Source organism: Truncatella angustata (genome assembly GCF_020726525.1).
Source record: "Truncatella angustata strain MPI-SDFR-AT-0073 chromosome Unknown BKA67scaffold_2, whole genome shotgun sequence".
NCBI lineage: Eukaryota > Fungi > Ascomycota > Sordariomycetes > Amphisphaeriales > Sporocadaceae > Truncatella > Truncatella angustata.
This window is the reverse complement of record NW_025763382.1, coordinates 1,733,605-1,757,285: the sequence shown is the minus strand read 5'-3', so window position 1 is coordinate 1,757,285 and position 23,681 is coordinate 1,733,605. Positions and strand designations below refer to the sequence as shown.

General features: G+C 50.0%; 6 protein-coding genes across 6 annotated transcripts; 3 read left to right on the top strand and 3 right to left on the bottom strand.

Annotated features, from left to right (window-relative positions):
• Window positions 1–1,240: 1,240 nt before the first annotated feature.
• Window positions 1,241–7,433, top strand: BKA67DRAFT_511818 (SH3 domain-containing protein; the record flags this gene model as incomplete). Its single annotated transcript, XM_046097427.1, has 2 exons — window positions 1,241–6,749; window positions 6,799–7,433. 2 exons carry the CDS (start codon window positions 1,241–1,243, stop codon window positions 7,431–7,433), a joined length of 6,144 nt encoding a protein of 2,047 aa, XP_045960951.1.
• A 586-nt stretch (window positions 7,434–8,019) lies between these two features.
• On the top strand, window positions 8,020–8,986 carry BKA67DRAFT_531972 (uncharacterized protein; the record flags this gene model as incomplete). Its single annotated transcript, XM_046099461.1, has 5 exons — window positions 8,020–8,022; window positions 8,129–8,175; window positions 8,231–8,297; window positions 8,368–8,720; window positions 8,797–8,986. 5 exons carry the CDS (start codon window positions 8,020–8,022, stop codon window positions 8,984–8,986), a joined length of 660 nt encoding a protein of 219 aa, XP_045960950.1.
• A 123-nt stretch (window positions 8,987–9,109) lies between these two features.
• BKA67DRAFT_552828 (uncharacterized protein) lies at window positions 9,110–10,966 on the top strand. Its single transcript, XM_046101875.1, has one exon. It carries the CDS (start codon window positions 9,369–9,371, stop codon window positions 10,869–10,871), a length of 1,503 nt encoding a protein of 500 aa, XP_045960949.1. The 5' UTR covers window positions 9,110–9,368; the 3' UTR covers window positions 10,872–10,966.
• BKA67DRAFT_552823 (uncharacterized protein) lies at window positions 10,942–13,510 on the bottom strand. Its single transcript, XM_046101874.1, has 4 exons — window positions 12,994–13,510; window positions 12,280–12,942; window positions 11,927–12,201; window positions 10,942–11,872 (listed from the first exon to the last, which is right to left on the bottom strand). Exons 1-4 carry the CDS (start codon window positions 13,284–13,286, stop codon window positions 11,394–11,396), a joined length of 1,710 nt encoding a protein of 569 aa, XP_045960948.1. The 5' UTR covers window positions 13,287–13,510; the 3' UTR covers window positions 10,942–11,393.
• Window positions 13,511–15,132: 1,622 nt separating this feature from the next.
• On the bottom strand, window positions 15,133–16,922 carry BKA67DRAFT_688116 (uncharacterized protein; the record flags this gene model as incomplete). The annotated part of the gene is made up of 3 exons (XM_046109066.1): window positions 15,133–15,901; window positions 16,055–16,791; window positions 16,842–16,922. The coding sequence occupies 3 exons, from the start codon at window positions 16,920–16,922 to the stop codon at window positions 15,133–15,135; spliced, it is 1,587 nt and encodes a 528-aa protein (XP_045960947.1).
• A 3,803-nt stretch (window positions 16,923–20,725) lies between these two features.
• BKA67DRAFT_655027 (uncharacterized protein) lies at window positions 20,726–22,153 on the bottom strand (the record flags this gene model as incomplete). Its single annotated transcript, XM_046106670.1, has 3 exons — window positions 20,726–21,766; window positions 21,821–22,012; window positions 22,079–22,153. 3 exons carry the CDS (start codon window positions 22,151–22,153, stop codon window positions 20,726–20,728), a joined length of 1,308 nt encoding a protein of 435 aa, XP_045960946.1.
• Window positions 22,154–23,681: the final 1,528 nt, after the last annotated feature.

Genomic DNA, 23,681 nt, shown 5'->3' with positions numbered 1-23,681 from the left:
ACGCCGGGGAATTTTGTCAACACAGACATAGCGGCGCAGTGTTGCACATGCATATATGCTGTTTAGAAGCAGGTCCAACCTTGGATGACCTGCATGATGCGAACCAGACTGGTTCGGGCGCTGCTTTGCTTTGCCTTGCCTTGTTTATTCTGGAACAGCAGGTGGTCAGGGTATCCTGGACAAGAACCGACTTCATGTCGGTCAATACACACTCAGTGTGTTGTCTGGTGTTCGAGAAAGGGAGGCTGAAATGGACGGCTCACAACAATAATAAAAACATTTCAACAGATCCATTGGTATCGAGGTACGGATCCATACAGTTTCCCAAGGAGGGCCCCACTCACAACGTGGGTGTCGGCGGGTGCTTGAGCTTGCCCAGCTCCCTAGCACCTACTCCCAGCTCCCAGCTTGGCCTGGGCTAGGCCATCTCCAGCAATCCAGGATCAGAATGCCCACGTTTGGTTTGGTTTGGCCAATATTCTCAGGGGAATCCATACCATATCCTAACCATACTTTGTTCCTCAGCGTCTGTGTGGTAACTTACAGTACCTGCCGAGTTTTTGTGAGAGGGGTGGCTTTTCTGTCCTGTTGGACTTCTCTCGCAGGAAAGCATTTTCTTGCGACGGCCCTCTCTTCTGCTTCTGGCCTGCCTCAAACTCCTCTGAGCTCTTTCTGTCGCGACGTTCGAACATCTCGGCATTTTCTTTGCGTTCTGATACCCCGCTGCATTTCGATATTATACATACTCCGTAATTCTGGAGAGCCACTTTGCCAGTATCCATCACCAAGTACTCTGTTCCCAGCGAAGGGACATCCCACCCAGTTTTGGCCTGTTTGCCGACGATACCTTTCCCTACTGGCGTTCTTCGTGTACCTTATTCTTCTTCTTCTTTTTCTTCTTCCAAGGGCCTGCAACAATACGCAACGTTGGGCCGTAAACACACCACCGCATTGAGAGATGATGCGATTGCGACCTTAGAGTCAGCCAGTCGCCCTTACCGTGGTACAACCACTACCCAGGAATTCTTAAATTAGGGTCATTTACACGCAAACTCGCGTTACGGAACAGGAACACGAACAGAGCCATTCGTATGCCCCCTGCAATTCGAGTTGTTTTCTAAGATTCGGTGCATATTTACGGACACGACGTCGCCGGAAATCGATACGTGCGACTGCTTCTTTATGCCATTGACCTTACCCTGAGCCTCGGTGCCACCCGACAAACCATTCCGCAGATGCAATGCCGTGGCAGCCGTTGCCGCGCATTGCCTTCGCTGTCGCGACCTACCCCTTCAGCACCCAAGCCGACAATGAGCTTCCTCTCGAAATTGGCGACGACCTCTACATCATTGAGGAGACCCCCGATGGCCAGTGGCTGCGCGGATACCTGCTAGCACCTCCTTCGCTGTTGGCCGGCCTCACATGCTCCAAAGGCCAGACTCTCGAGGCACGCGTCTTCTCCGGCATCTTCCCGCGCAGTTGTGTAGAGATACGCGAGGTTCTAGGTGAGGGAGACGAGACGTCCACCGATGACAACGCAAGCTATGTAGGAGAAGATGAGCCCGCCCGGTTCGGGAGCGATTCGGGCAAGAGTGGAGTCACGACCATCGAGAAGAAACGTCCAAAGTCAAATATTGACGGGAAGCAAAAAAGAAACGATGGTTTACCCTCGCCCACCAGTCTCACGGCACGAGGTGGCGGTACCACCGCCACCACCACTAAATTCTCTCTGCCAGCGAAAAGAGATCCTGGCACACCCAGGCCACCAGCCCCGGTCCCGATGCTCAAGATAGGCGACGAGACACCCACATCCATATCAGAGCCCCTAATAGACGAGATTGCATCATGCCTACGCGAATGGCACTCTACAAATCTCCATGAGCTCCTTCTCTCTCGCCAGTACTCAAAACTAGAAACCGTCGCGCAGCTAATTAACACTCTAGATCTGTCCCGGCGGCAGTTCCTACACAACGTACTCACAGCGCACGAGTACCACGCTCTGCGCGAGAAGACGGTATGGGACCTGGTCAGAGGCAACAAGCTCTGTGGGGGTGAAGTCATAGTTCGCGATCCGAAACAGCGAGGAAGAGTCTTGACAGGTGAGGACTCGGTCGTTAAAATCACCAAATTACAATCTGTCATGAGTCTCTTGAACGAGCCGCCACAGCCACACGTAGAACTTACAGCTTTGCACCACCTGCTCGTTGATGTAAGAAGCTTCGCCGGATCGTCCAATGAGGTGACGACCTTGGTGGTATATCTTGTGAGCAAACCGATTGGAGGCTTCCCGATAGCTCTATCGGAAACCTACATAATCGATGTGCCGGCAGGTGGCACAATGGGACACATGGCCCGCAATGCACAGATGCGCACGCTTTTCACCGATCTGGCGTCAAGCGAAATCGGGGACGCGCCATCATCGGATTCCGAGCTGTACCTCGTGGTCAAGGTTCGTGCACCTCAACAGATAGTCGTCGGGAAACCAGCATCTCGGTCGGGAACAGTTGCTCAGGCCATGACCGGATTCAACAAGGAAAAAACACCAACATCTGCCAACGGAACCAAGTCTTCTAGAAGGAGTCTGATGTGGGGATCGACGAGGTCTGCGTTCTCTAGGGGAGGAACAAAACTCGACTCACTATCTGAACAGCCCGAAGAGCGACCCAAGACTGACAACCAAGAGAGTCGGGACGGTAGCTTGCCCCCTGGCACTGCGGGGTCCAGGACTGGTTCTGGGCCAGCGGAAGGCAACCAGATCATGCACATGGCGGCGGACCGCATGGTCGGAATGGGAGTCCTGAAGTTGAACCAAATCATGAAACAATCTGAGGAGACCGAGCATGTCATGACCATCTGGGCGCCATCATCCAACTTATCGTCAGAAAAACAGGAGCACGGCGACGATTGGGACGATCTAATACACCACCTTCTGGACAGCAAGTCTGGACAGTACGAGAAATCGAGAAGGGCAGAGCGACTACAGGTGCATCTGAAAGCGTTCAACAGTCCTGACGCAGACGTCCTGATCAAGTCAACTCCAACCCTCCTGGCTGGTATTACCAGAACAAACAAGATGGGCTTCTCTGGTGCCCCTACTAAAACACGATCTGACATTTATGTGACTTTGGACCAGGCGCTCATCTCACGTCAGAACTTAATATCACGATATGGCGGTAGCGCTACATCCATATCGGGGAATATCCTTGGTGGAAATCTAATGCTGACATTGGAGGTTCGGCGACAAACAGGCGAAAAGATTGAAAACTGCATATTCCCGTCCTCGAACAGCGAGGCATTGACGACGTGGAAGTCGTTTGCAGTCGAAAGAGGTGAGCCATGGAACCAGACTTTGCGGCTTTGCTTGCAGCCCCCGGATGTGCTGTCAGCACATTTGATCATGACGCTGTCGGACATGCCAAATACTCCTTTCGCTGTCAGCTACATTCCATTGTGGGATCAACAAGCGTTTGTGAAGGACGGAGCGCACACGCTCTTGCTCTACAAATTGGACGAGTTTACGCAAACACCGCAGGCTGGCCCAAGTGGAAGGGGTGGTTACCTTACATTGCCCTGGGGCACTAGGAGCGAGCCGAGCGATGTTACTGGACCACTTGCTGCGTTGAAGGTCCAGACATATCTCTGCAGCACGAGATTCTCGCAAGACAGAATAGTACTCGGGTTGCTCAGGTGGAAGGAACAACCAAAGGTAGAGATACCGGGTCTGCTAAAGCAGCTGATCTTCGTGCCAGAAATCGAGGTCGTGAAACTGCTCAACGACGTTCTCGATGCCCTTTTCGGGATTCTGGTGGAGTATCAGAACAACGACGAGTACGAAGATCTTGTATTTATGGCTGTTGTCCGCGTTCTTGGAATTGTTCATGATCGGAGGTTCAACTTGGGACCTCTCGTGGACCAGTATGCCGAGAACAAATTCCACTACCCATTCGCGACAACGTGCCTGGTCAGATCGTTCACGCGACTACTTTCAAAACCCACGGAGCCAGAAACCGCAAGGAAACTGAGAGCAACTTTGAAGGTCGCCCGGCATATCCTCAAGTTCATCACTCATGCACGGGATCAGCAGAAAGCAAAGGAAGCTGGTATTGGTATTACGAATACGAGCCCAGGCTTCACGCGGCATCTGCAGTCTATATTCAAAGCCCTGGACAGGATGATGCGAAGTTCCAAAGCCGTCCTGGTTGGTAGTCAGACGTTAGCAGTGCAGCATTTTCATACATGGCTGCCTGAACTGACAGGCCTGATGAGTACGGAGGAAATACTGCACATTGCCATTGACTTCATGGACTCGTGTGCAACGGTCAAGGGCAAGTTGGTTCTTTACAAGCTTGTCCTCATCATCAACTACTCCAAACTCGATCTCTTTTCCCTGCCAGAACAGCGGTCAGCTCTTAGCGCCAACACAGTACGCTGGATCGCGCCTCACTGGGGTTCCCCAGATGCGGTCTCGGAGCAGTGGAAAGATCAAGTGAGGTTGTGCTGCTCCGTCATTGCCAGCCAAGTTGATCATCTCGGACCGGAGATTCCGGACCACATCCCTAAAATTCTTGACTCATATCTCGCGATCCAGCAAACAGAGATCAAGCCGAAAAGCCGGCTCTCCCTACTCTTCCCGTTCTCTTATCCATTCCCCAGCAAAGCGGTCGAAGGCACTGCACGATTCGACGAGGCTCTCATCGAGCTTTCGGCTGTCTTATCAGCACTGTCCAACTCACCCCATGGTATGCAGCTTGAAGAGCTAGATGAAGTGGAGACTCAATCTCTGGTCCATAACGCCCTACAAGTACACATGAGCATTCTTCAGGGAGAGGCGTTCCCGTCAACCTGGCTGAGTGTACACATTTTCCACCACAAGTCTACAATGAAGTCGTTACAATACATTGCTGGCATCATGCTAGAGAATTGTCTACCAGATCCTGATGAAGCAGAAAGCTTCAATACGGAGCTCTGGAAAATGTTCTTCACTACACTCCTCAAACTGGTGAGCAATGGATGCTTAGCACTTGAAACCTTTCCTGAGCAGAAACGACGAGCGGTTTGGAAGATCGCGGGGGATGTCAGAGAACATGGCGCAGAACTGCTACGGCGTACTTGGGAAGCTATCGGGTGGGAGACTACGCATGATGATCGTACGCGTTACGGCCTGGGCAAGATGGGAGGCTATCAAGTTCAATATGTGCCCACCTTGGTAGGGCCCATCGTCGAGCTTTGTCTCAGCGTGCATGAAGGTCTGAGGAACATGGCTGTCGAGGTCCTGCAAACCATGATTGTCAGCGAATGGACCTTGAGCGAGGATCTTACAGTCATCCAGACGGAGATGATTGATTATCTGGATTACTACTTCAAAGACAAGCAGATGACTGAAAGCGTTCTTCAGAAACTCTTCATAACCGAGCTACTGGACCGTTTTGCATCGTTATCGCAAGCTGAGGATGAGCCGCTTTATGCCGCTCTGCAAGATCTCATCAGCACTGTCGATGAATTCCTTGATCTACTTGTTGCTGTCCACAGTGGTGAAGGCAGTAGTGCAGCTTCTCAGCTCATCAGCCGCTTGCGTCTGATGGAATTCCTACGGGATATGCAGAAGGAGGAAATCTTCATCCGCTACGTCCATCAACTTGCTAGGCTCCAAGCAGATGCCAGGAACCACGCTGAAGCTGGCTTGGCACTACGGCTCCATGCCGATCTTTACGATTGGAATCCAATCAAGAGTGCACCTGCGCTGTCGGACCCCGAATTTCCGGCACAATCTCAGTTCGAACGCAAAGAACGCATATACTTTGACATGATCAAGCATTTCGAGGACGGTGAGGCCTGGAGCAGTGCTTTAGCCGCCTATAAGGACCTGCAATACCAGTACGAAAATAATGTTTTCGAGTTTGCCAAGCTCGCACGAACGGAGCGTGCCATTGCTAATATCTATGAAACGCTGACCAAGAGCGACAAGCTTGTACCTAAATACTTCAAGGTTGTCTTTAAGGGTCTAGGATTCTCACCAAATGTGCGTGACAAGGAATATGTCTACGAAGGATGTCCCACAGAAAGGACGTCTGCATTCACCGATCGCATGCAGGAACAGTATCCCGCAGCGCAGATAATCGCAAACGGTGACATTGACAGTGAGGTTGAAGGTCAATTCTTGGTCATCTCCTCACTGAGCCCGCACAGAGACCTCAATCATCACGTATTCCAGCGCGCCAAGGTTCCGCAGGCTATTCGCGATTATCTCCTATCAGCTCACCCGCAATTATTCTCTATCACGTCCAAGCGAGACACGTCTGGTCCAGCGCATGAACATTTTGCCGAGAAGATCTTGTACAAAACTGAGGAAGCATTTCCAACCATTCTACGTCGCAGCGAAATCATTGAAGTCCGGGAGCTCCGACTTACTGCTAGACAGACAGCCATTGAGCGTATAGTCCGGAAAACGCAAGAGATGACCGTGGTGGAAAAGCGACTATCCGAAGATGATGAGGTCGCTCAACTAATGGTAGATGCCATTGCCATATCCTTGAACGTCGAATCCGAAAATAGTGTTGTGCGCTACAGGCAACTCCTGCCTAGTCGGGACAGCGATGGGGAAGAGGATTATGAGATCGAGTTTGACGTTGAGGAGACAGCAATCAAGATGGCATTGGTTGACCATGCTATCATGATCAAGCGGTGTTTGACCAGTTTCTCGTTGAGCAAGAATACCATCCTTGTCCAGGGCTACAAGGATTTGTATCCACGTGAGTCACCTTGTGTCGTCGATTCCTTCAAACTTACTTACTCTCTCAGTCTTCGAGCAAACTTTTGCACCAGAGATCGAGGTTTTCAGCCCGCCTCAGCCAAGTCGCGAAATCACCACATCTACCCCTTCACCAACTTGGCGGAGGAATTCACCTATCACAGAAGGTTCGCCGGTGAAGCAAAATAATGAGGGGTATGCCTTGGTCACTGGCGTTGTTGAAGAGGCTGCTGCTGCACAGCCTATCTCGCTCAAGCAGCGAGGTACGCGGCTCAGCTTTCTGGGCGGCAGACGCAAAGAATCACGAGAGTCGAACGGCGATAACGTCTTCACCTCGGGCGACAGTGAAACCAACACCCTCCCACCAAGCCACATCACCCGTGAGCGCAGCGGGAGCAGGGACAACAGGATGAGCTTCTTCCGTACACCGTCCCACGAGACCAACATCAGTGCAGACCCTTTCCTGCACCACAAGGCAAACGCGGAGAACAGCACACCAGATTGGATGCAAAGTGTGGCTCGCAAGAGCAGTGAGTTGGTCGGTATTGTAGAGAGAGGTTCAGAAAAGAGTTTCGACAACAGCGCCCCCAAGCTCGGAGGCGTGCGAAAGCGCCTGAGTATGTTGAAACTGGGTAGCAGAAGGGGGCGACAACATGGGATTATGGACGGTGTCGACGAGGAATAGAGTCACGTGAGGGGCGGAAGACCTCCGAGATGGTCATCATAACGAGCATTCGGAGTATTTGAACGGGGTTCTTTTCTTTTTTTTGAAGATGATACCCACTGTGACGACATGTTGAATTTGTTTTGTTTTCTAGAAACTTGTACGATCAGGTGTTCAGGATACAGAAGAGGCGATCCTAGAATTGTATTTCTTCCATATTTGTTTCCGATACCATCTTCATTTTTATTATTATTCTAGTCTACTGAACAGGCATTGACGCTCAACATATATTTATGCATTTAATCATCGAATCGTGACGAGTCGTTTTGTAATCTCCGATTTTCAACGGCGTAAAGGGCCAACTATGGGGATCGAGGATTAAAGACACAGATTACAGCTTATGTTCCTGTTGTCATCGGCAGCTACGTAAGAGCATAGAAAACCAAACGTCTTCCTAGACTTCTCTATCCATGAGTATTTGAACAAGGTTCTCCGTTGGATCATTGCAGAGAGATTCCGAGCTTGCTTACCAAGCTGAAGTCAAGGCGCGTATTGCGCGACTCGATTTCGCAGTTTCTCTAAATTTTTCATACCAGATTAATCTGAAATGGTAAGTTCGTGGGTCGCATAGTGCGTGTCTGCGACCGAAAAGGGGATTGCAGTGGCACGTGGTAAATATCCATGCCCAGCACTAAGTGAAACTTTATACTGCGTAGGATCTTCGAGCAGTGGGAAAGTGTATGGCGCCGCCGTTTGTCTCCTGGTACATAGCGGGGCCGTGGAAGAACCAAGTACGGATACTCTGACATCACATGCAGTGAAAGGAGAAATTCTCGCGGGTTCCAAGTCGAATGCAACTCTGCTTCGGAACGCAACTTACAGCAAGTAAGTTTTACCACTGCCCCCGTTCTTGTTGTTATCGCGACGGAGAACCTTAAGTTGCGCAGCCCCGTAGACTCTTTCGAGGGTCTGCATGCAATGGGCTGTTCCTCGATCGGGTGTCTCAGATCACAGCAGGGTGCATCGGGTGCGGGTTCGTAGCACTTGTACGGTCTACCACGGTAAAGGAGAGTGGGCGACCGTTTTATTGATCCGTGCAGATCACCATGCGCAAGGCGTGGCTTTGATTGGCGCGAGAACTTGGATTTCTCAAGTGCCACTAATCATTAGAAGATTCGGGGGGTGTACAAACTTTGGGAAGCGACTAGCACGCGACGATCTGAGCTTATCGAGACTCTCGGAAGTCCGACACGACTCACCATGGCAAGTGGAAAGGAAGAGGGAGAGATGCATTGCGAAGTGCACAACGTAAGTCGTCGTGTCGTGTTCCTGGCAAGCCTGGCTTGCCGTACAATACATGGCCCATGGCAGAAATCCTGGAGAGGGCAGGTCCAGCGGGCCATTCAGCCTGTATTGGCGAGAATGGAGCCGCAATCAACCCCCCCGAACAGATCGACCCAGACTCTGCCAGGAAGGTCTGTCTCCAGCCTACCACCCATCGATACGACCATCGAATCATGGGCCGCTGGGCGGAAGGGGAGGGTAGCGATCTACCGTCTTGGCACCATAACTAGGTGCTCTGGATATGCAAGCATTCTCGAACCCTGTAATTACGACGTAGCGTACGTGTAGCTGCGTCCGAGTCGGCGAATAAATGCTGGCTGGCGGTTTCGAATTGGGAACTCGGATCGCACCTCTGTTTTTTTTTTCGTCTTATCTTTCTATTACCCCCCCGGTCTGGCTGCAAGCTGCCTCCACAAAGCTCGCTTCCCGTTCTTCTTCGCTGGGCTCTGGAAGTTCGCATTGGACATGTTGTGTTTCTCTTGAACAACCTTGTCGGCTGGCTTTTCATCTTCTTTTCGCTCTGAGAACATCTACCCACCTCCCCGGTCTTCTCCATGCCACGCGGCTACTAGTCTAAGTGAACCACCACACAAATACCATGGTCTGGAGCCAATGACGGAGGCGGATATGATGATGATGAGACGGGTACCAACTCGGCCGCTGCTTTCGCGCTATGGGCTCGCGCTGCTCGCAACCCTTTTGATTTATTTCGTCTTGGTGCAGCCTTCCTTCAACAGTCGCGCCCACCATCTGCGCACAAAGGGCCCCGACGATGATCAGAGCAACGTGCCTCATGGCATACCGCTGAAAGATACCAACCCTGTGGGACCGAGCTCGAACCAGCAGCCGCTCGCGGACGAGCCGCGCCAGGACAAAGTTTACAAGCCGAAGCCAGAAACATACCCGCCAATCGAGGACCCTTTCCCCTGGCTGTCTGCGAACAACAAGCCACCTCCCGTGCTGCCCAACAACGCACCGCCCGATCCGCATGTACCGGAGCACACGCCGCTGCTCATCGGTTTCACGAGAAACTGGCCAATGCTCCTGCAATGCGTATCCAGCTACATCGCCGCGGGCTGGCCGGCCGACGATATATACGTGGTAGAAAACACAGGCACCTTTCGTTCGAACAAGGACAGCAAGCTCAGTCTGCAGAACCCCTTCTTCCTCAATCATACCCAACTCAAGATCTTGGGCGTCCATGTCCTGACCACGCCGACTCTGCTTACCTTCGCACAGCTGCAGAACTATTTTCTGCACACAGCGTTGCAGCGAGCATGGGACACATTCTTCTGGAGCCATCAGGATGTCATTGTGTTTTCTGACGAAGACGTGAAAAAGAAGGACAGAGATCACGACTACGAGCATGACCCCTACGCTACCATCTACGAGAGGGCCGTGGGTCTTATGCGTTACTTGGACGAACCCGAGATGCCCGAGTGGGCCACACACTTCTTCGCGTACGACCACCTCACCCTCGTGAACCGCGATGCCTATCTGGAGGTCGGCGCGTGGGACACGCACATCCCTTTTTATGCCTCGGACTGCGACATGTACCTCCGACTACATTGGGCCGGCTACTGGCAGCCGCAGAGCGAGGCTGGCCTCGTCTTCGACGTCAATTCACGTTTGGACGACATCGGCGCCCTGTTCCGCCTGCCAGGGGCCCACGCGAGCTTCGAAAGCGACCCGCTCTTCACAGACCCCGCCCGGCCGCACAAGGAGGCGGAGCAAGAGCGGGAATTCGAGGTCCGCAGATGGGTCGAGAAAGGCGGCGAGAGTCATCAGCACCTCGTTGCCGTCGCGGAGCGCATGATGGATGCCAAGTGGGCTGACGAGGGCATCTGGCGCAACACGTGGCAGACCAAGCAGGGCGGGGGCGAAGGCGAGCCGCACTACCGCGACCCGAGTGGCTTCGAGGACGGCATCAAAACTATGATCGATGCTGGACGCCGCGTGTTTGCCAGCAAGTGGGGCCATAGGGGCTGCAACCTCATTGACTTGGGCATTGAAGCCGAGGACGCCTGGAAGTTAGAGAGGGATTGGGATGTCGTGATGGATGGCACAGGTGCCGAGGGCGGTGATTGGGGCAAGGACTGGACCGGCATTGACTAAGGATCGCGCAAGGGCACGAAAGGACGGGTTTTGGCACGATATAAAAACTTTAGCGCTGGTTGGGGGGGGGTTTTTTTTTTTTTTTGGGATTCTGATATACCCTTTGTTCATATTCCCATGCCTTAGGCATATGTATGATCATAACTAGAAAGAATAGGTTTGACCAAGGAATACATGCATACGTATACTTTTGCGTGCAAACGGTCCTTGAAGAACCAAGTGACCCTACAGTAGTGCCCGTGTGCTTGATGGTACGACCCCCCCCCCCAAGCCATTTTCCTAATGGCAATGCCATGTGTGAAATCAGAAGTGCTCACCCATTGGTAGTACTCTTGTCCGGCAAAACTCTCCCACCTATCCTTACAAGGCTCACAGTGACAGTGTTGCAGAGTCAAAGAGAAAAGAAACAGACCCAGGCGCACAAAACCCGAAACCATTAATACAGTACACACCCGGAATTATTTGGAAGGGCAACAGAAATATGGAAGCCGCCAAGAAAAGGAAACTTCACCAAGGGGAAGGTCAGGGCCAAGTATACCCGCCGCGACCTAGTGCTGTGTTCGTACCGTTCGAAGCATATCCCGAATCCGACAGACACTCAGTGCTAGGATCAAATTGCAAGTTGAAGTTTAGGTCGTTCAGACCACCGAAGAAGAGGCTGTCCGGAGCGCAAGGATCCATAAGAAAGTCGTCAATGCTCGTCGCTCTCGACTCGTCGCCTGGCAGAGCGACATTGGTGAGCTTTGGGGTCGTAGATCGCGAGTCTGGACCTGGCGATATCGGCGTGGACGCTCCCCCCTGCGGGAAGCCTTTGAAAATCTGAAAGATCTCGTCCTGGATTATGTCGGATAGGCCGTGGAGCAGCTCGACCTTGACCCCATCGAAACGCTGCTCGACCCGCTTCTGGACAGCTTGGGGAAGTTCGTCATGGATGTGCTTCTTGAACTTCTTCCACTGCGCAGCCGACTTGGCGATTGTGACGGGATGCCTACTGTCGTAGTCTGGGTCACACTATTGTTAGCCTGAAACCCCTGATAGATTCGGGCGAGACTCACAGGGGCTGGGAAGAGCATTCTTGTTGGATCTCGGGAACAAGATCATATATATGTCCTTCCATTTATGTTCTTCCGTCAAGGAGCCCGAGGTTTTCTTGCGCTCCTTGAGTTTCTTTTCTTGGGCTTCATCAATGCCCAACATCCGAACCACATCGCGTTTGACGCACGGTACGTCTGATCGCAGGTGGCCCTCGAGTGCCAGTGCATCAGCCATTGGCTCACGGCAGCGCGGACATGTGTGCTTGGGAAGGAGATGTCTTCGAGTCAGATGCTCCCTGTCGAATCGTCAGTCTCCAGCGATCAACTAGCCAGAGCGAGGAGTATAACCGAGAAGCCCCAGCAAATGCACTTACTTGAGTCGATGTATTGAAGGCCAGCCTGGCCCTGTGCAAGACCTCTGGGTACAGTGCTGGGTTGGATCCTGCTGGAAAAAAGGGCAAGCAAATAGGAGCTTCTCCTCAGCAGTCTTCCTAGCACGTTTGTTGCCGTTTCTGTCTCCGCCATCACCACCGCCGTCCCCACCAGCGGATGAACCACTTTGGTCGTCATCGTCGTTGAAGTGGCGTTTTGGACGGCCACGGCTAGAGCCGCTACCAGATCTGCCTTCGTCTGACGTCCAATCGCCACTTCCGCCACGGGGATTGCCAGAGCCATCAGCACATTCGTATGCGTAAGATATTACCGAGAGTCTTTTATCCAGCCACTTGTTGAAAACACTCATTACAGCCTCGACCGCTTCTTTCTTCCTGGCAGCAATGTATTGCTCCGGAGTTTGGCTGGCTTCGCTGTCCTTGTCGGACTGATGTTTGCGGGATTTGCTGGCAGCGCTGGCCAACTTTTTGGTTGCCATGGATTCGACTAGCAACCGCAGATTTTGCTCAAGATCTGAGAGCTGTCTTCGGTCGAAGCCGTCAAAGTGAGTGAGCTTAAGCGCCAATTCAATGTCGACTTTTGATGTGCTAGGAGTTTGGCATAGCACAGATAGCAAACAGGTGGATGCACCAGTCCCAGAACGCCTGCAATGTATGTTAATGCCAAAGAATATACCACGGAAGGGCACAGCCTACTTTTCGATCGCGTGGCTCTCTGTCTCGAAAGCACCCGCGCTCGTGGCGTGGACTGATGCACACCGAGATGTTGATCTCGCTGGGGCTTTGGTCGGGGTCGGATATCTGACCACACCTCGCTTACGTCGCAACTCACAAGCTTTGGTCCACCACTTGTGAACAATACTATTCGTGGTAGTGTTCCACGAATATTGTACCGGCGGTGGGGAAAGGCAGAGTTTATGTTGGAGGTGGACGGGAGTTTGCTCAGGAACGTAGTGAGACTGGAAAGTAAATTGAGGGTAGTGCAGCATCGTTCGGTGGCATCAATTCTCAAGTTCAAAGCCGTCTTATTGCCTGGCAAAGGGACATCACGCACTGAGCCGTGATGTTGTAGCCAGAGAAGGTTGTCTAGACGAGTAGCTTGCGATTGTCTTGGTGCAGTACTGAGCACATGAGCATATGAGCATTATTATGTGTTGAGTTACTGAGCTATTGAGAGACGAAGACCTGGGGGGGGACTCAAGCTCTCCGCAGCGCTCGATTTAATACCAGAGGTAACGCGCAATTGCGCAAAATGCTAACTGCGATGTACTCAAAAGTGAAGGTGGAGTTCGGAGTGCAGCACGATGGCCCAATCATATCTGCAGCGAAGCCTTGAACGTGATTGCGTCGACCCTTGGGCAAGCTTCTCATGTGCAGCTGACACTGTCGACGAAGCGCAGCCTCCTCGCATCCTCGATGGTGTTCGAAGCTCATGTGCGAGTTTGCGCTTTGATGCGATGTTGCACACATCGCCACGGAGAACCACCGATGATGACGGGGGTTATATACACACAGAGCCGCGAAGGTGTTGGCTCAAAGGCTATAATATAAAAAGCCTTGACGCCTGTGGTTATACAGGATATGTCGACATGTTAGACAGTTTCCGATCATCTCAGCAGGAAATAAGTCTATGCCCGATTTGATTTCTATTAGCCGTGTCTTTGTATCGAACACATACATACCTCTATTGGACTTAGCCCTGAATCTCAGCTCTGCATCACGACTCCCGAAAGTCGACAATTGCTGCAGTTGCTCGCGCATCGCTGAGCAAAAAGTGGTTCATCCTCCGTCCTGGCCTTCTTGGTCCTGTTCAATTCTCGGATTACCGTGTCAGGATCGAATTTGACGGACTGTGTTGCCATATCACGAAAAATAGGATTGGCTTGAGGCTGCGATGTCTGGAATATCCGGTAGTCTTTCTCTGCCGACTGGAGGCAGGTATGGAAAGCAATCATGTCCGAACGGTTGCTTTGTGCTAAAATTGGTTTAGGCGTGGTGGCCAAGGGCCTTCATTCATGCTTGAATCGTACATTGGGAGCAAGCCAGAAATAACGGAGAGACTGGCTATGGGGGGTACGAAGTATTCCAGCACTCATGGTGATGCCAAAAAGGATGGGCGAACAGCTGGGAATCTGCCAACCCCAAAGTATGCACCAAAAAAAGCTGAGGCATAAGTGATATATTCACTGGGCGACTACGCAAAGGCCTGGGTGGTGTGCACCAAAGTGCGTGGTCTTCATACTTTTATAGGATTAGAATACACAAAAGAAACTGGAGTTGAGAAAGTAGAATCCTTGGCTGGGGAGGTCGATTTAAGCTTTTCGTTCTTGTTCGAGTGGCATTTTGGTACCAAATCTGGCCCCTGCATCTTCACCGCTAAACAATATCACCCTGGTCGAATAGTTTCAGTCCGGGCATACGCAGCCCCCGATCTGACAAATCATTGCTGCTTGAATCTACTCAAATTGTTTTGATCTTCTATTCTGGGCAAGATTGAGGTAAGGGGATGTGTATCTCCACTATTCAAACACTATGGATTGGTCTATAAGTGGTGGTGGTTGGGCATCAAGAATAATGAGGCGCATGCTAGATATAGTTACCTATCCACTTAGACCAAGTCATGTGCTTTTCTTAGGTCGTTGGATGTATTCAAATCTCAGAGCTGGAAAAGAAAAAAAAGTTTTAAAAAAGTTTAATGGAGATCCCTTTACTGTAATGTTCCTCCTCGTCGACCTCAAGCGTGGCAGATTTTTATAATTGAACTTGAACAGGTTCTGTTATAGACTGTTGTCAAAGGTCTGTCGAATCTCTGCTCGACACTCGCTCCCGACTTTTCTAAATCTCAACCCAAAACCAGTTCTGCACCTTCTCATGGCTTCTAGGCCAGTACTTAATAAGCTGCTCTTGACCGTCTCTCAGCACGGTTACTTGCATCATATTCTCCAGAGCGTCATCTGCAACCCACAGCATCCATGAGTGGACAACCTCGTCGCCTTCATGAAGACCAGCTTTTTCTGCGCGGGAGCCTTTGACGAGGTCTGTGATCTTCTTCTTTCGCAGGGAGTTTGGATCGAATCCAGGTTTGAATTTTTCCACGTCGTGTCTGACTAACTTCAGACCATACTTGGCGAAACAATCTGCAACAGGCACGATGACTTTGCCACCTTCCATAACTTCGCGGATTGCATTGGTGTCTTCTTCGCCGATAATATCACTCAAAAGCTCACGAAAGTCACCGCCGTCAAATTCTTCTGGCTGGAGTTGTCTCTGGTATAATGCGAGCACTATATCGTCAACGCCTTTCTTTCCTTTGGTTGCTTGACGGATAAGACCTTGCACCTGACACAAGTAGATGAATCCTCGTCCATACCCACCTTTGGTCATATCATAGCCGTCCCAATAATGGTTGAGTATATATTTCCATTCATGAATGATGACATTGGCTGTATAATGCGCTTGAGCTTGGTTGTTCAAAGCTTTGATCAGGTCGTTGCGACCGACAGCTCCTTGCTCGTAAGACTCAATCGTGGCATAGTAGTTTGCAACACCTTCATCATACCACATATTGTTGATGTTCTCAGGCCATAACAACGGATATTCACTACTACGTAGAGGGTCAGCAATTGTCATTTCGTGACTTTGAGCATTTGCGGGCATACTATGAAACAATCACAAAGAACCCAACTGCTTTTGATATGCGGTTTGCGCTCTAGAGACATGCTATAAAGGGCAGAGAGTGATTCTGAGAATTGCTTACTGTACTGTTTTATGGGCTAGAAGATCAATCAATGCATCTTCGTTCTGCTCTTCAAATGTGTTAGAGCTATATTCTAACAGGAATGATCTGTGTCCCCCAGTGCCCCCATGACCATTCCAAACCCGGCGAATAAAGACGCGGAATGGCTCGCTGGAATCTCCAAAGAATCGTGCAATCGCACGGAAGATTTTATCAGTCAGAGGCGCAATGTGCTCCATGTCGTAAGGCGGCGACCCAATCCAATACATGGCAAATTCTTGAGGACCAGATTTAGTACCTTCAGGCGGATAACGTGTCAGAGGGCCGACGGCAAAGAAACTATTCGCGACCAGATCCCTTGGAGCGCCAATATGGCTGGTGTACAGTCCGTCGCCCAAGGAACTGTCGCCTATGCCGAAGGCCCCGCCCTGGTCCTCTCTGAGGTCGAGTCGCGGCCCGGTGGGCGTGTTCGCGTCTGTCACGCACGGCGCCGCTTTGAATTGAATAACGATGGGGCTTACGGGTTCTCGTTCGGGTTGCCAGGTCCTTGTAGAATCCGCCTCTGTGGTATCACGGTATGAAAGTGGAATGTGTCCGGAGTTATCCATAGCCCTCAAAGTGTCGCCATCATATCGCTGGGTTGGAGCCGGGCCCCTCTTCAAAGGCAATACCAGAAGCGGACGTGCGGCTTTTGAATTGACATCTCGTATGACAACGGCGGTCTTATAGGCCAAACGCAACGACTGCTCCCATAAAATCTTTGGATATAAGCCTATTACTCTTGATGCCAGGCGTGTTGAGCCATTACAGAGGCTGTTGATGCGTATCGCCTGACGCCTCCGTTTAGACAAACAAATAAAGCACCAGCCATGTCCCTGTTTGCGGTCATTTTGGACCAGATGCAGTTTGGCAACTCCGTGACGACCCATGCCAATGCCGAAACTAGAGTAGGTCAAGCTAGGACCTTCCGCGGTGCAAAGCCTGCTTGAAAGCTTGTGACAAAAGAAATTGGAAAATGGAAAAAAGATAAAGAGATAAAAACAAAATATGCTTCTCGGTATTGCCAGCCCTTAACATGAGTACCAGCCGCTTGAGAGCGGTTCATTTCGTTTTTCTCGAAGAAGGTGTACATCAAAATCGCACATGCTCACTACACAAAACAGAGATGGAGCCCTTGAGGCATCAGCCACGAGCCCTACTTCAAATATATGTACTCGAAGGCAGAATAGGCTCAAAACATCAGAAGATCAACCCACCAGATGTATTTTTCCAATGCTAGCTTTTGCTCAGCAAATGGCAGTCGCAATCATAAAGTGAATGACCACTATACAAATTTTAAGGGACACCTGGCCATAGGACAGCACAAGAGCATTTGTCTTGTGTTCTATAGCTATATATTATGCTATGTTTATAACTTCATACCCTTGGTGTTTCAACTAAACCATCCAGATGATGGAAGGTTTCATATAGCTGTAATTGGACATGCACATGAAGATGCTGTGACCAAGCAGTTGTCGAAGGTCGTATACATCTCGGCCAGCGAAATTCAAGCAGAAGTCCGGGCGCCATTTAGCTATAGACCAGCAAATTTTGTAATCCTTTACGACATTAAGCTTAGTCTAGCCTCCACGATTATAGATTTGAGCTCAGATTACGTACGAGGCAAGTAGATTCATCAGAGTGCAAATCAATTTTCCAGACCAAAAAATATATATACTAGTGCTGATGTTACCCATTAGTACGTCCTAGCAAAATGAGGTGTTTTTTGAGTTGATATTACAATTGCAAGGGCAATACTATAAGCTGAAGCACCATGCTTGAGATGGCCGCTAGGTGTAGTATCGACGAATTCATAGCCGACATGAATATAGCACAACCTGTTTGTAGCATTACCGAAATTTTATGGCAGTTTTTCACGTCTACCCACTCGGAATAAAGGTGAGGTCCAAGAATTTTCTCCAACAGGCCAGCCGGGCTATAAAAACAGTAGCCATAAGCAACAACACATCTTTGCCGATGCCTTTCAATAACTAAGTAGAAAGTCAAAACCAGCCCCCCTAGGTCGTCTTATTACTATACTAGTTACTTCCAACAATCAACAATTGTGGTTGGCCTTCAAAGATCGTTCGAAAGAGACGATGCGGTATCTATTACAGGGCTCCATATATGATGATTGTGGCATTACGTTGGCATGTAGTTTCGTCTTCTCTTTATAGCAACCAAGAAATTGATTCAAGGAGTCTGAAGGAATTAGGAAATCACCCGTCTGGTGGACATTTACATGGCACTCGCCGGTTAGCCGAGATATAATACACTTCTTTCACACATATCCATATTCTTCTTTATAGTATATCAATATCCCCAGCCCTGTAGTGCCGTCAAAGTCTTAAGGATATATTGAACTATTGAAGCGATAATAAAGTTATATAACCTACAATTGTTTGAATATTACGCGTGGTCCCAGGAGCGGTGACTAAAATGCCTCCCGGCTTGCCGGTTATGCAACGATATAGCCAGTGGTATGCAAACCATGATGCACAACATTCGGCGAACGTCCACAAGAAGATTTCAGAAGGGTTTGGTGGGCAATTGCGCTTAAGTATGGCTGGAGAATGGGGCATATTCGCATATGTAATAACAGATAAACATCTCTCAAATCCATTACGATACCGGTGCTTTGAATTTGTGAGAAGGGGTGATGCTGGAGCCGCAATAAAGGAGCCGGGAAAGCGCATAGTAATGTGGTCTGCAGGTGGACAAGTACCAACATTTCTACGTAACTTATGATATCACCAGATTATAATATATTTTAGACTCTGCAGCCAACAAACAAGCAGCAACCTGGCCGAATAGGAATTTTGTCAAATCCTTCTTCGTATTTCAACACTTCAGTAAACCGAGGGGATTATATCCCCTGGCGTGTTGGCTGCAGGCGTCACAGTACCGTAAGTACAGAAGTGCTTCTGGGCGTAACAGCAAAATGCAAGGAAAATAAAAGAAGCGATACCGCCACCCTTGTTTTCTACTCGCAGTGCCCCGGTATCCTTCTCTTTTGACTGCATCGTTACCATTGATGTAGCTCACGAGCCGCTTAGATTGTCCCCACGTCAATTTATTTCAGTTGAGCTGGAATGTTCTGTGGCTACTGAGAGATCCTGTTTGGCCTTCCTGCTTCGGAAACCCCTCTCTTGTGCACCTTCTGCCCGCATCGGTGTGTGAAACAACAATTACGCAGCGGTCTCTGAGTGGATTAGGGTAACACAAGGAGGGATTACTTGTAGCTTACAAGTGTTGTACCATGGATCGAGAATTCCCATCCTGACCAGGATGAGGGCAACAGGGCTGGGGAGACGACACCGGCAATAAGGATGAGTTCTGAGCCCTAAAACCTGTCTCAGGAGTTTTGCTCCCAAAACATGAAAACACGCCGGGAAAACGTTGAAGTAACGTGATATTTTGATTGAAAGCGGTAACAAATATCCCGTGTATACCTACAACTTACCCATTATTAGGACGAATCGAAATCGAGGGAGTAAAAGGCCCCGGTAGTGCCTCTGTCAGACTGTTATGTGCATCAAATCACATATAATGTTGGTTAAATGTGGATCGGCTCGTATCAATTCCAGCGACAGATATAGGTCGAAGAGTGATGCTTCTGTTTCAACAATACACCAACCAAGGCCGAAGATCAAAACCCTGCCAATTCCGCTTTTGTACAGCAACAGGGCAACTTTGAATTGTGCAGAAGAGTACTCGTTTTCAAGAGCCAAAAAAATCCATATTCTCTTGGACTAGCGACTATTGAAATCCAACTATATAATCGCCGCCTATGTAACAGTTGTTACAGCCGTCCCTCTGGGGCTATCAAATCTTTGGAAACATGAAAGAACGCCGGATAGGACGCAGGCTCTGATATCGTACAAAGGTTCCTCGACGGTAAGCAGAAAATACTTTTCGCGTGCGATCCTCCTTTTTGTTCCCCCACCTTCAGACTGAAGTCCCAAAATCGTCGACGTTCATAAACAATAACCCCGATACATTGTCTAAAGCAACAACAGAGCATTGACCCAAGGAAAGGAAAAAGAATTTGGACGCGGACGTTGTTGTGTCTGTGCCCTATTTAGATTGATGCGCCGCGACAACCGCTTCACCCCCGAAACCTGGTAGCTCCAAATGTTATGCACCCCACGCCCAAATAGTATCGTGGACATCATTAGTGGGAGAGGTTGTCGTGAATATCGTCGAATCCATCCCCCCAGTTTCTCCTCGCGCCGGGTATATGATACACCCGGAATATAATGTATTATTCAACAATGTCCAACCGAACATGCCAGTTACTCAAAAGACAAGAAGAAATGTTCATCATGAAGCAAAATACATTAATGATGAATGACAAGCGCCGCCAATAATGGATTATGCGAGTGATGGAAATAAGGAAAATAGCGTGACGACGTTGGCTGTTGCGTTGGCCTATGCTGGCAAAGATGAATGAGGTCGGTGATATCGCCGAAAAAGATGAACATATCTGTTGATCTATTTCAGATCAAAATGTTGGTCCTGTGAATCCCGATGGGTATATCCTCCTGGAGATAAAGTGAAAGAAAGAGGAAAGAAGTTGTTATTACATGAGCCTTGTGGAGACTGAGAAGTCGCACAGTGTACGTGCCGAGAAGAATACATGGTCGAGGCGGGTTACATGCTCTCAAGCCTGGCGCTTGGTAGTTGCATGGATGGGTCCTCGAAGTCGGTCTTGATGGCCCATGGATCATACGCACCAATTGAACCATATGACGGGAGTGATCCGATGGTGGCAACTTCGACCGGTGCCTGATAGGGCATACCGCTATACCATTGTTCCTCCTGCTGGGGTTGCGGAGGCTGGTAGTGTTCCTGCACATGATGGACGTGGGTCGGCGCAGGTTGAGCGTGGACTTGTTGCACATACTGAACCATAGGCTGAGATTGAGACTCTACGGGCGATGTGGTTTGAATGGCATATGTCGCTGTTTGTGCTGGCTGGTGAGTGTAGAAGTTTTCCTGGTGTACTGAAGGGCTGCGTCCTGACACTGGCGAGAAGGTGGCTGGACTGCTTTGAAGAGAGCCTGCGATGGTCGTAGCACTATAAGGGATCTCGATCATCGGTCTCTCAACATGTTGCCGTGGTACCTGGTAAGCTGGTATGGAATTTGTGTTCATCGTGGCTATGCCGGGGTTACTATGTTCGGTGACGTAATACGAGTGTTGCGGCATGCTTGCAGTTCTGTGAAGCATGTGTGCACCCGGATGCTGCTGTGGTTGTTGCTGCGGCTGATGTTGTTGTTGTTGCGGCTGCTGCTGTTGAATGTGTTGACCATGGTACTCATGGGGGATACCAGTGGAGACACTGTGGCGATGACCATACGGATGTTGAATAGGGTAACCGTTCATGGCATGACCAAAGTCGGCAAAAGAAGCGGCACGATGAACGGTGTGGCCATGAATACCATGATGGCCTCCCATACTGACCTGGGGCCACGGAATGTTTGACATCCTCGGAGTTGTTGGCGACTCACCACTATCCGACTCTGAAGTGCAATCGTCTAGCTCGGATGAATGGATGCCGCGTTGGTGCGAACGTCGTTGGTGTTTAACCATGGTCGTCTTTCTACAGAAGCTCTTCAAGCATCCCTCATGCGCACATTTGTATGGTCTCTTTCCGGTGTGAATTCTCCGGTGACGCGCAAGACTCGAAGACTGGCTTTTGTTTAGTATGTGTCGTTAAGAGGTCTCCGATTTTGGGAGACTTACGTCAGAGAATCGCTTGCCGCAACCAATATGTTGACACTGGTGAGGCTTTTCACCAGTGTGAGTACGAATGTGGACAGTCAACGCACTGCGTTGGATAAAGCTCTTGCCACATCCTGGTGTCGCACAAGAGTAAGGTCTTTCGTTTGTGTGTATGCGATAGTGCCTTTGCAAGTCTGACTTGCGGTTGAAGCTCTGTGTCCATGTTAGTGCTTCGGATAACTTATCGACAAGAGCAAGAGCATGGCGGCTGTGGCGTACCTTGTTACAAGATTGCCAATCGCATTGGAAAGGGCGAGCCGTAGGCTCATTCTCAACCAGTTCCATCAATTCCATCTCTTCGGTATTCCTTCAAGGGTACAAAATACAAGGTGATGTCTCGAGTGTGCGGATGAGCACTATTTATGTGTTTCGATTAGGGGGGAGTGAGTGCAGCCGACGACCCCAACTCTACCTGGCAGGGTGTTGTTGAACGTAGGGATACGATTGCAAGGGTACTGTGGGTTTCTCAGGGCCAAGCAAGGTGGATGAGACCCTGGCGCGGATGCGTATTAGAGCCGGGCTCGATCAATGCAACTTGGGCAGACGAGACGATCGTTTCTCCACGATAAGTCCGGGTGCGTAATGGTGAATTTTCTTCTTCCTTCTTTCTGTCTGTGGCAAGAGAAGATCACGACACGTGGGAGCGTCCAGCGCGGTAGCAGTGGCTATGAACTTGGTAAGAATGCTGGAAAATATTAGGTGTAGGGAGGATGATTGGAGCAATAAGTCGACTAGGATAGAACAACAGAAGCAAAACACCAGGTGGGTGAAGGATCAGGTATTATACAAGATAGGCAAGGCCTTAAGGTTGTCTCAAGGATAAAGTTTTTCTGGGGTGGCGGAGGACGACCTGATATATATCGAAAGGAAGACAAGAGGCACAAAACAAACAGGCAATGATAGTCGACAGCATAGTGGGGACAAGACTTACAAGCAGCGACAAAGGTCTTCCGTGCACGAGCACTAGTTTTCAGGGTCTGCCAAACTTGTGCTCTGGCAGCCGAGCTGGGAATAACGTTGCGAATGGGCTGGATCGACAGCTAATGGAGGCAATGGAGGCTGATATCTTTCCTGCAGGAACCAAAGTAATCCAGGCTCTAAAGGTCCCAAGGCACTCAGGCTGGTTCTCTTAGGGCATACCCTGCTGTTTCGAACTGCAAGCGTCTAGAAGACCGGCGTATGTTAGGCCTCGGAAACTCGGTACACTTGCGCCAACAAAGTAATAGGCGTATCGACCGCTTCAGAGCGCTCGGACGCTGGGGGTCGTTGTGGATGAAGATCCGCTAGGTGCTGACTAGGTTACAAGTCTCCAAGTATGATGAGAGCAAAATAGGATACAGTGTATCTCACGCCTCTTGGTGGCAGCAAAAATGTTGGTGTTGGACTCCGATGAGTGCACAGAGGTTTCCAAGATTTCGGTCCACTTCGGATATGTTCAACTGCAGATACGGACGGTGAACCGATGGAGTTGACCCTGAAATATCACTGGCGTTTTTTTCGTAACGGTTATGAGAGGCCAAGTGTGGATGGAAGTAGCCGACTTGTTCCTGGTTGTATCATCTGATACTGGGTCGGAACTCGACTTTAATGAGAAAGAGGACTTGAGATGGGCTGGCCTAGTCTGATCCGTGTCTGACTATCCGGAAGGTGCTCAAGATAATCGAGTACTTTCAGATGTAGACGAAGGTTCTGTAATCAACGAGGATTACTGCGATGAGAGTGTAAGGTGGCGTTCCTGGGAGTTAAGTAGACAACGTTGTGGATGTTGGTTATCGTGGACGCATATAGGCCTGTCACTATTACTTGTATGCAACTCCGTCGA

Bases quoted from the DNA above. Each gene is read 5' to 3' on its own strand.
- BKA67DRAFT_552828 (XM_046101875.1), top strand. From the start codon at position 9,369: ATGACGGAGGCGGATATGATGATGATGAGACGGGTACCAACTCGGCCG.
- BKA67DRAFT_552823 (XM_046101874.1), bottom strand. From the start codon at position 13,286: ATGCTGCACTACCCTCAATTTACTTTCCAGTCTCACTACGTTCCTGAG. The intron at 12,943-12,993 runs GTAGGCTGTGCC...CATACATTGCAG, and splicing joins GAGAGCCACGCGATCGAAAA to GCGTTCTGGGACTGGTGCAT. The intron at 12,202-12,279 runs GTAAGTGCATTT...ACGATTCGACAG, and splicing joins CCTTCAATACATCGACTCAA to GGAGCATCTGACTCGAAGAC.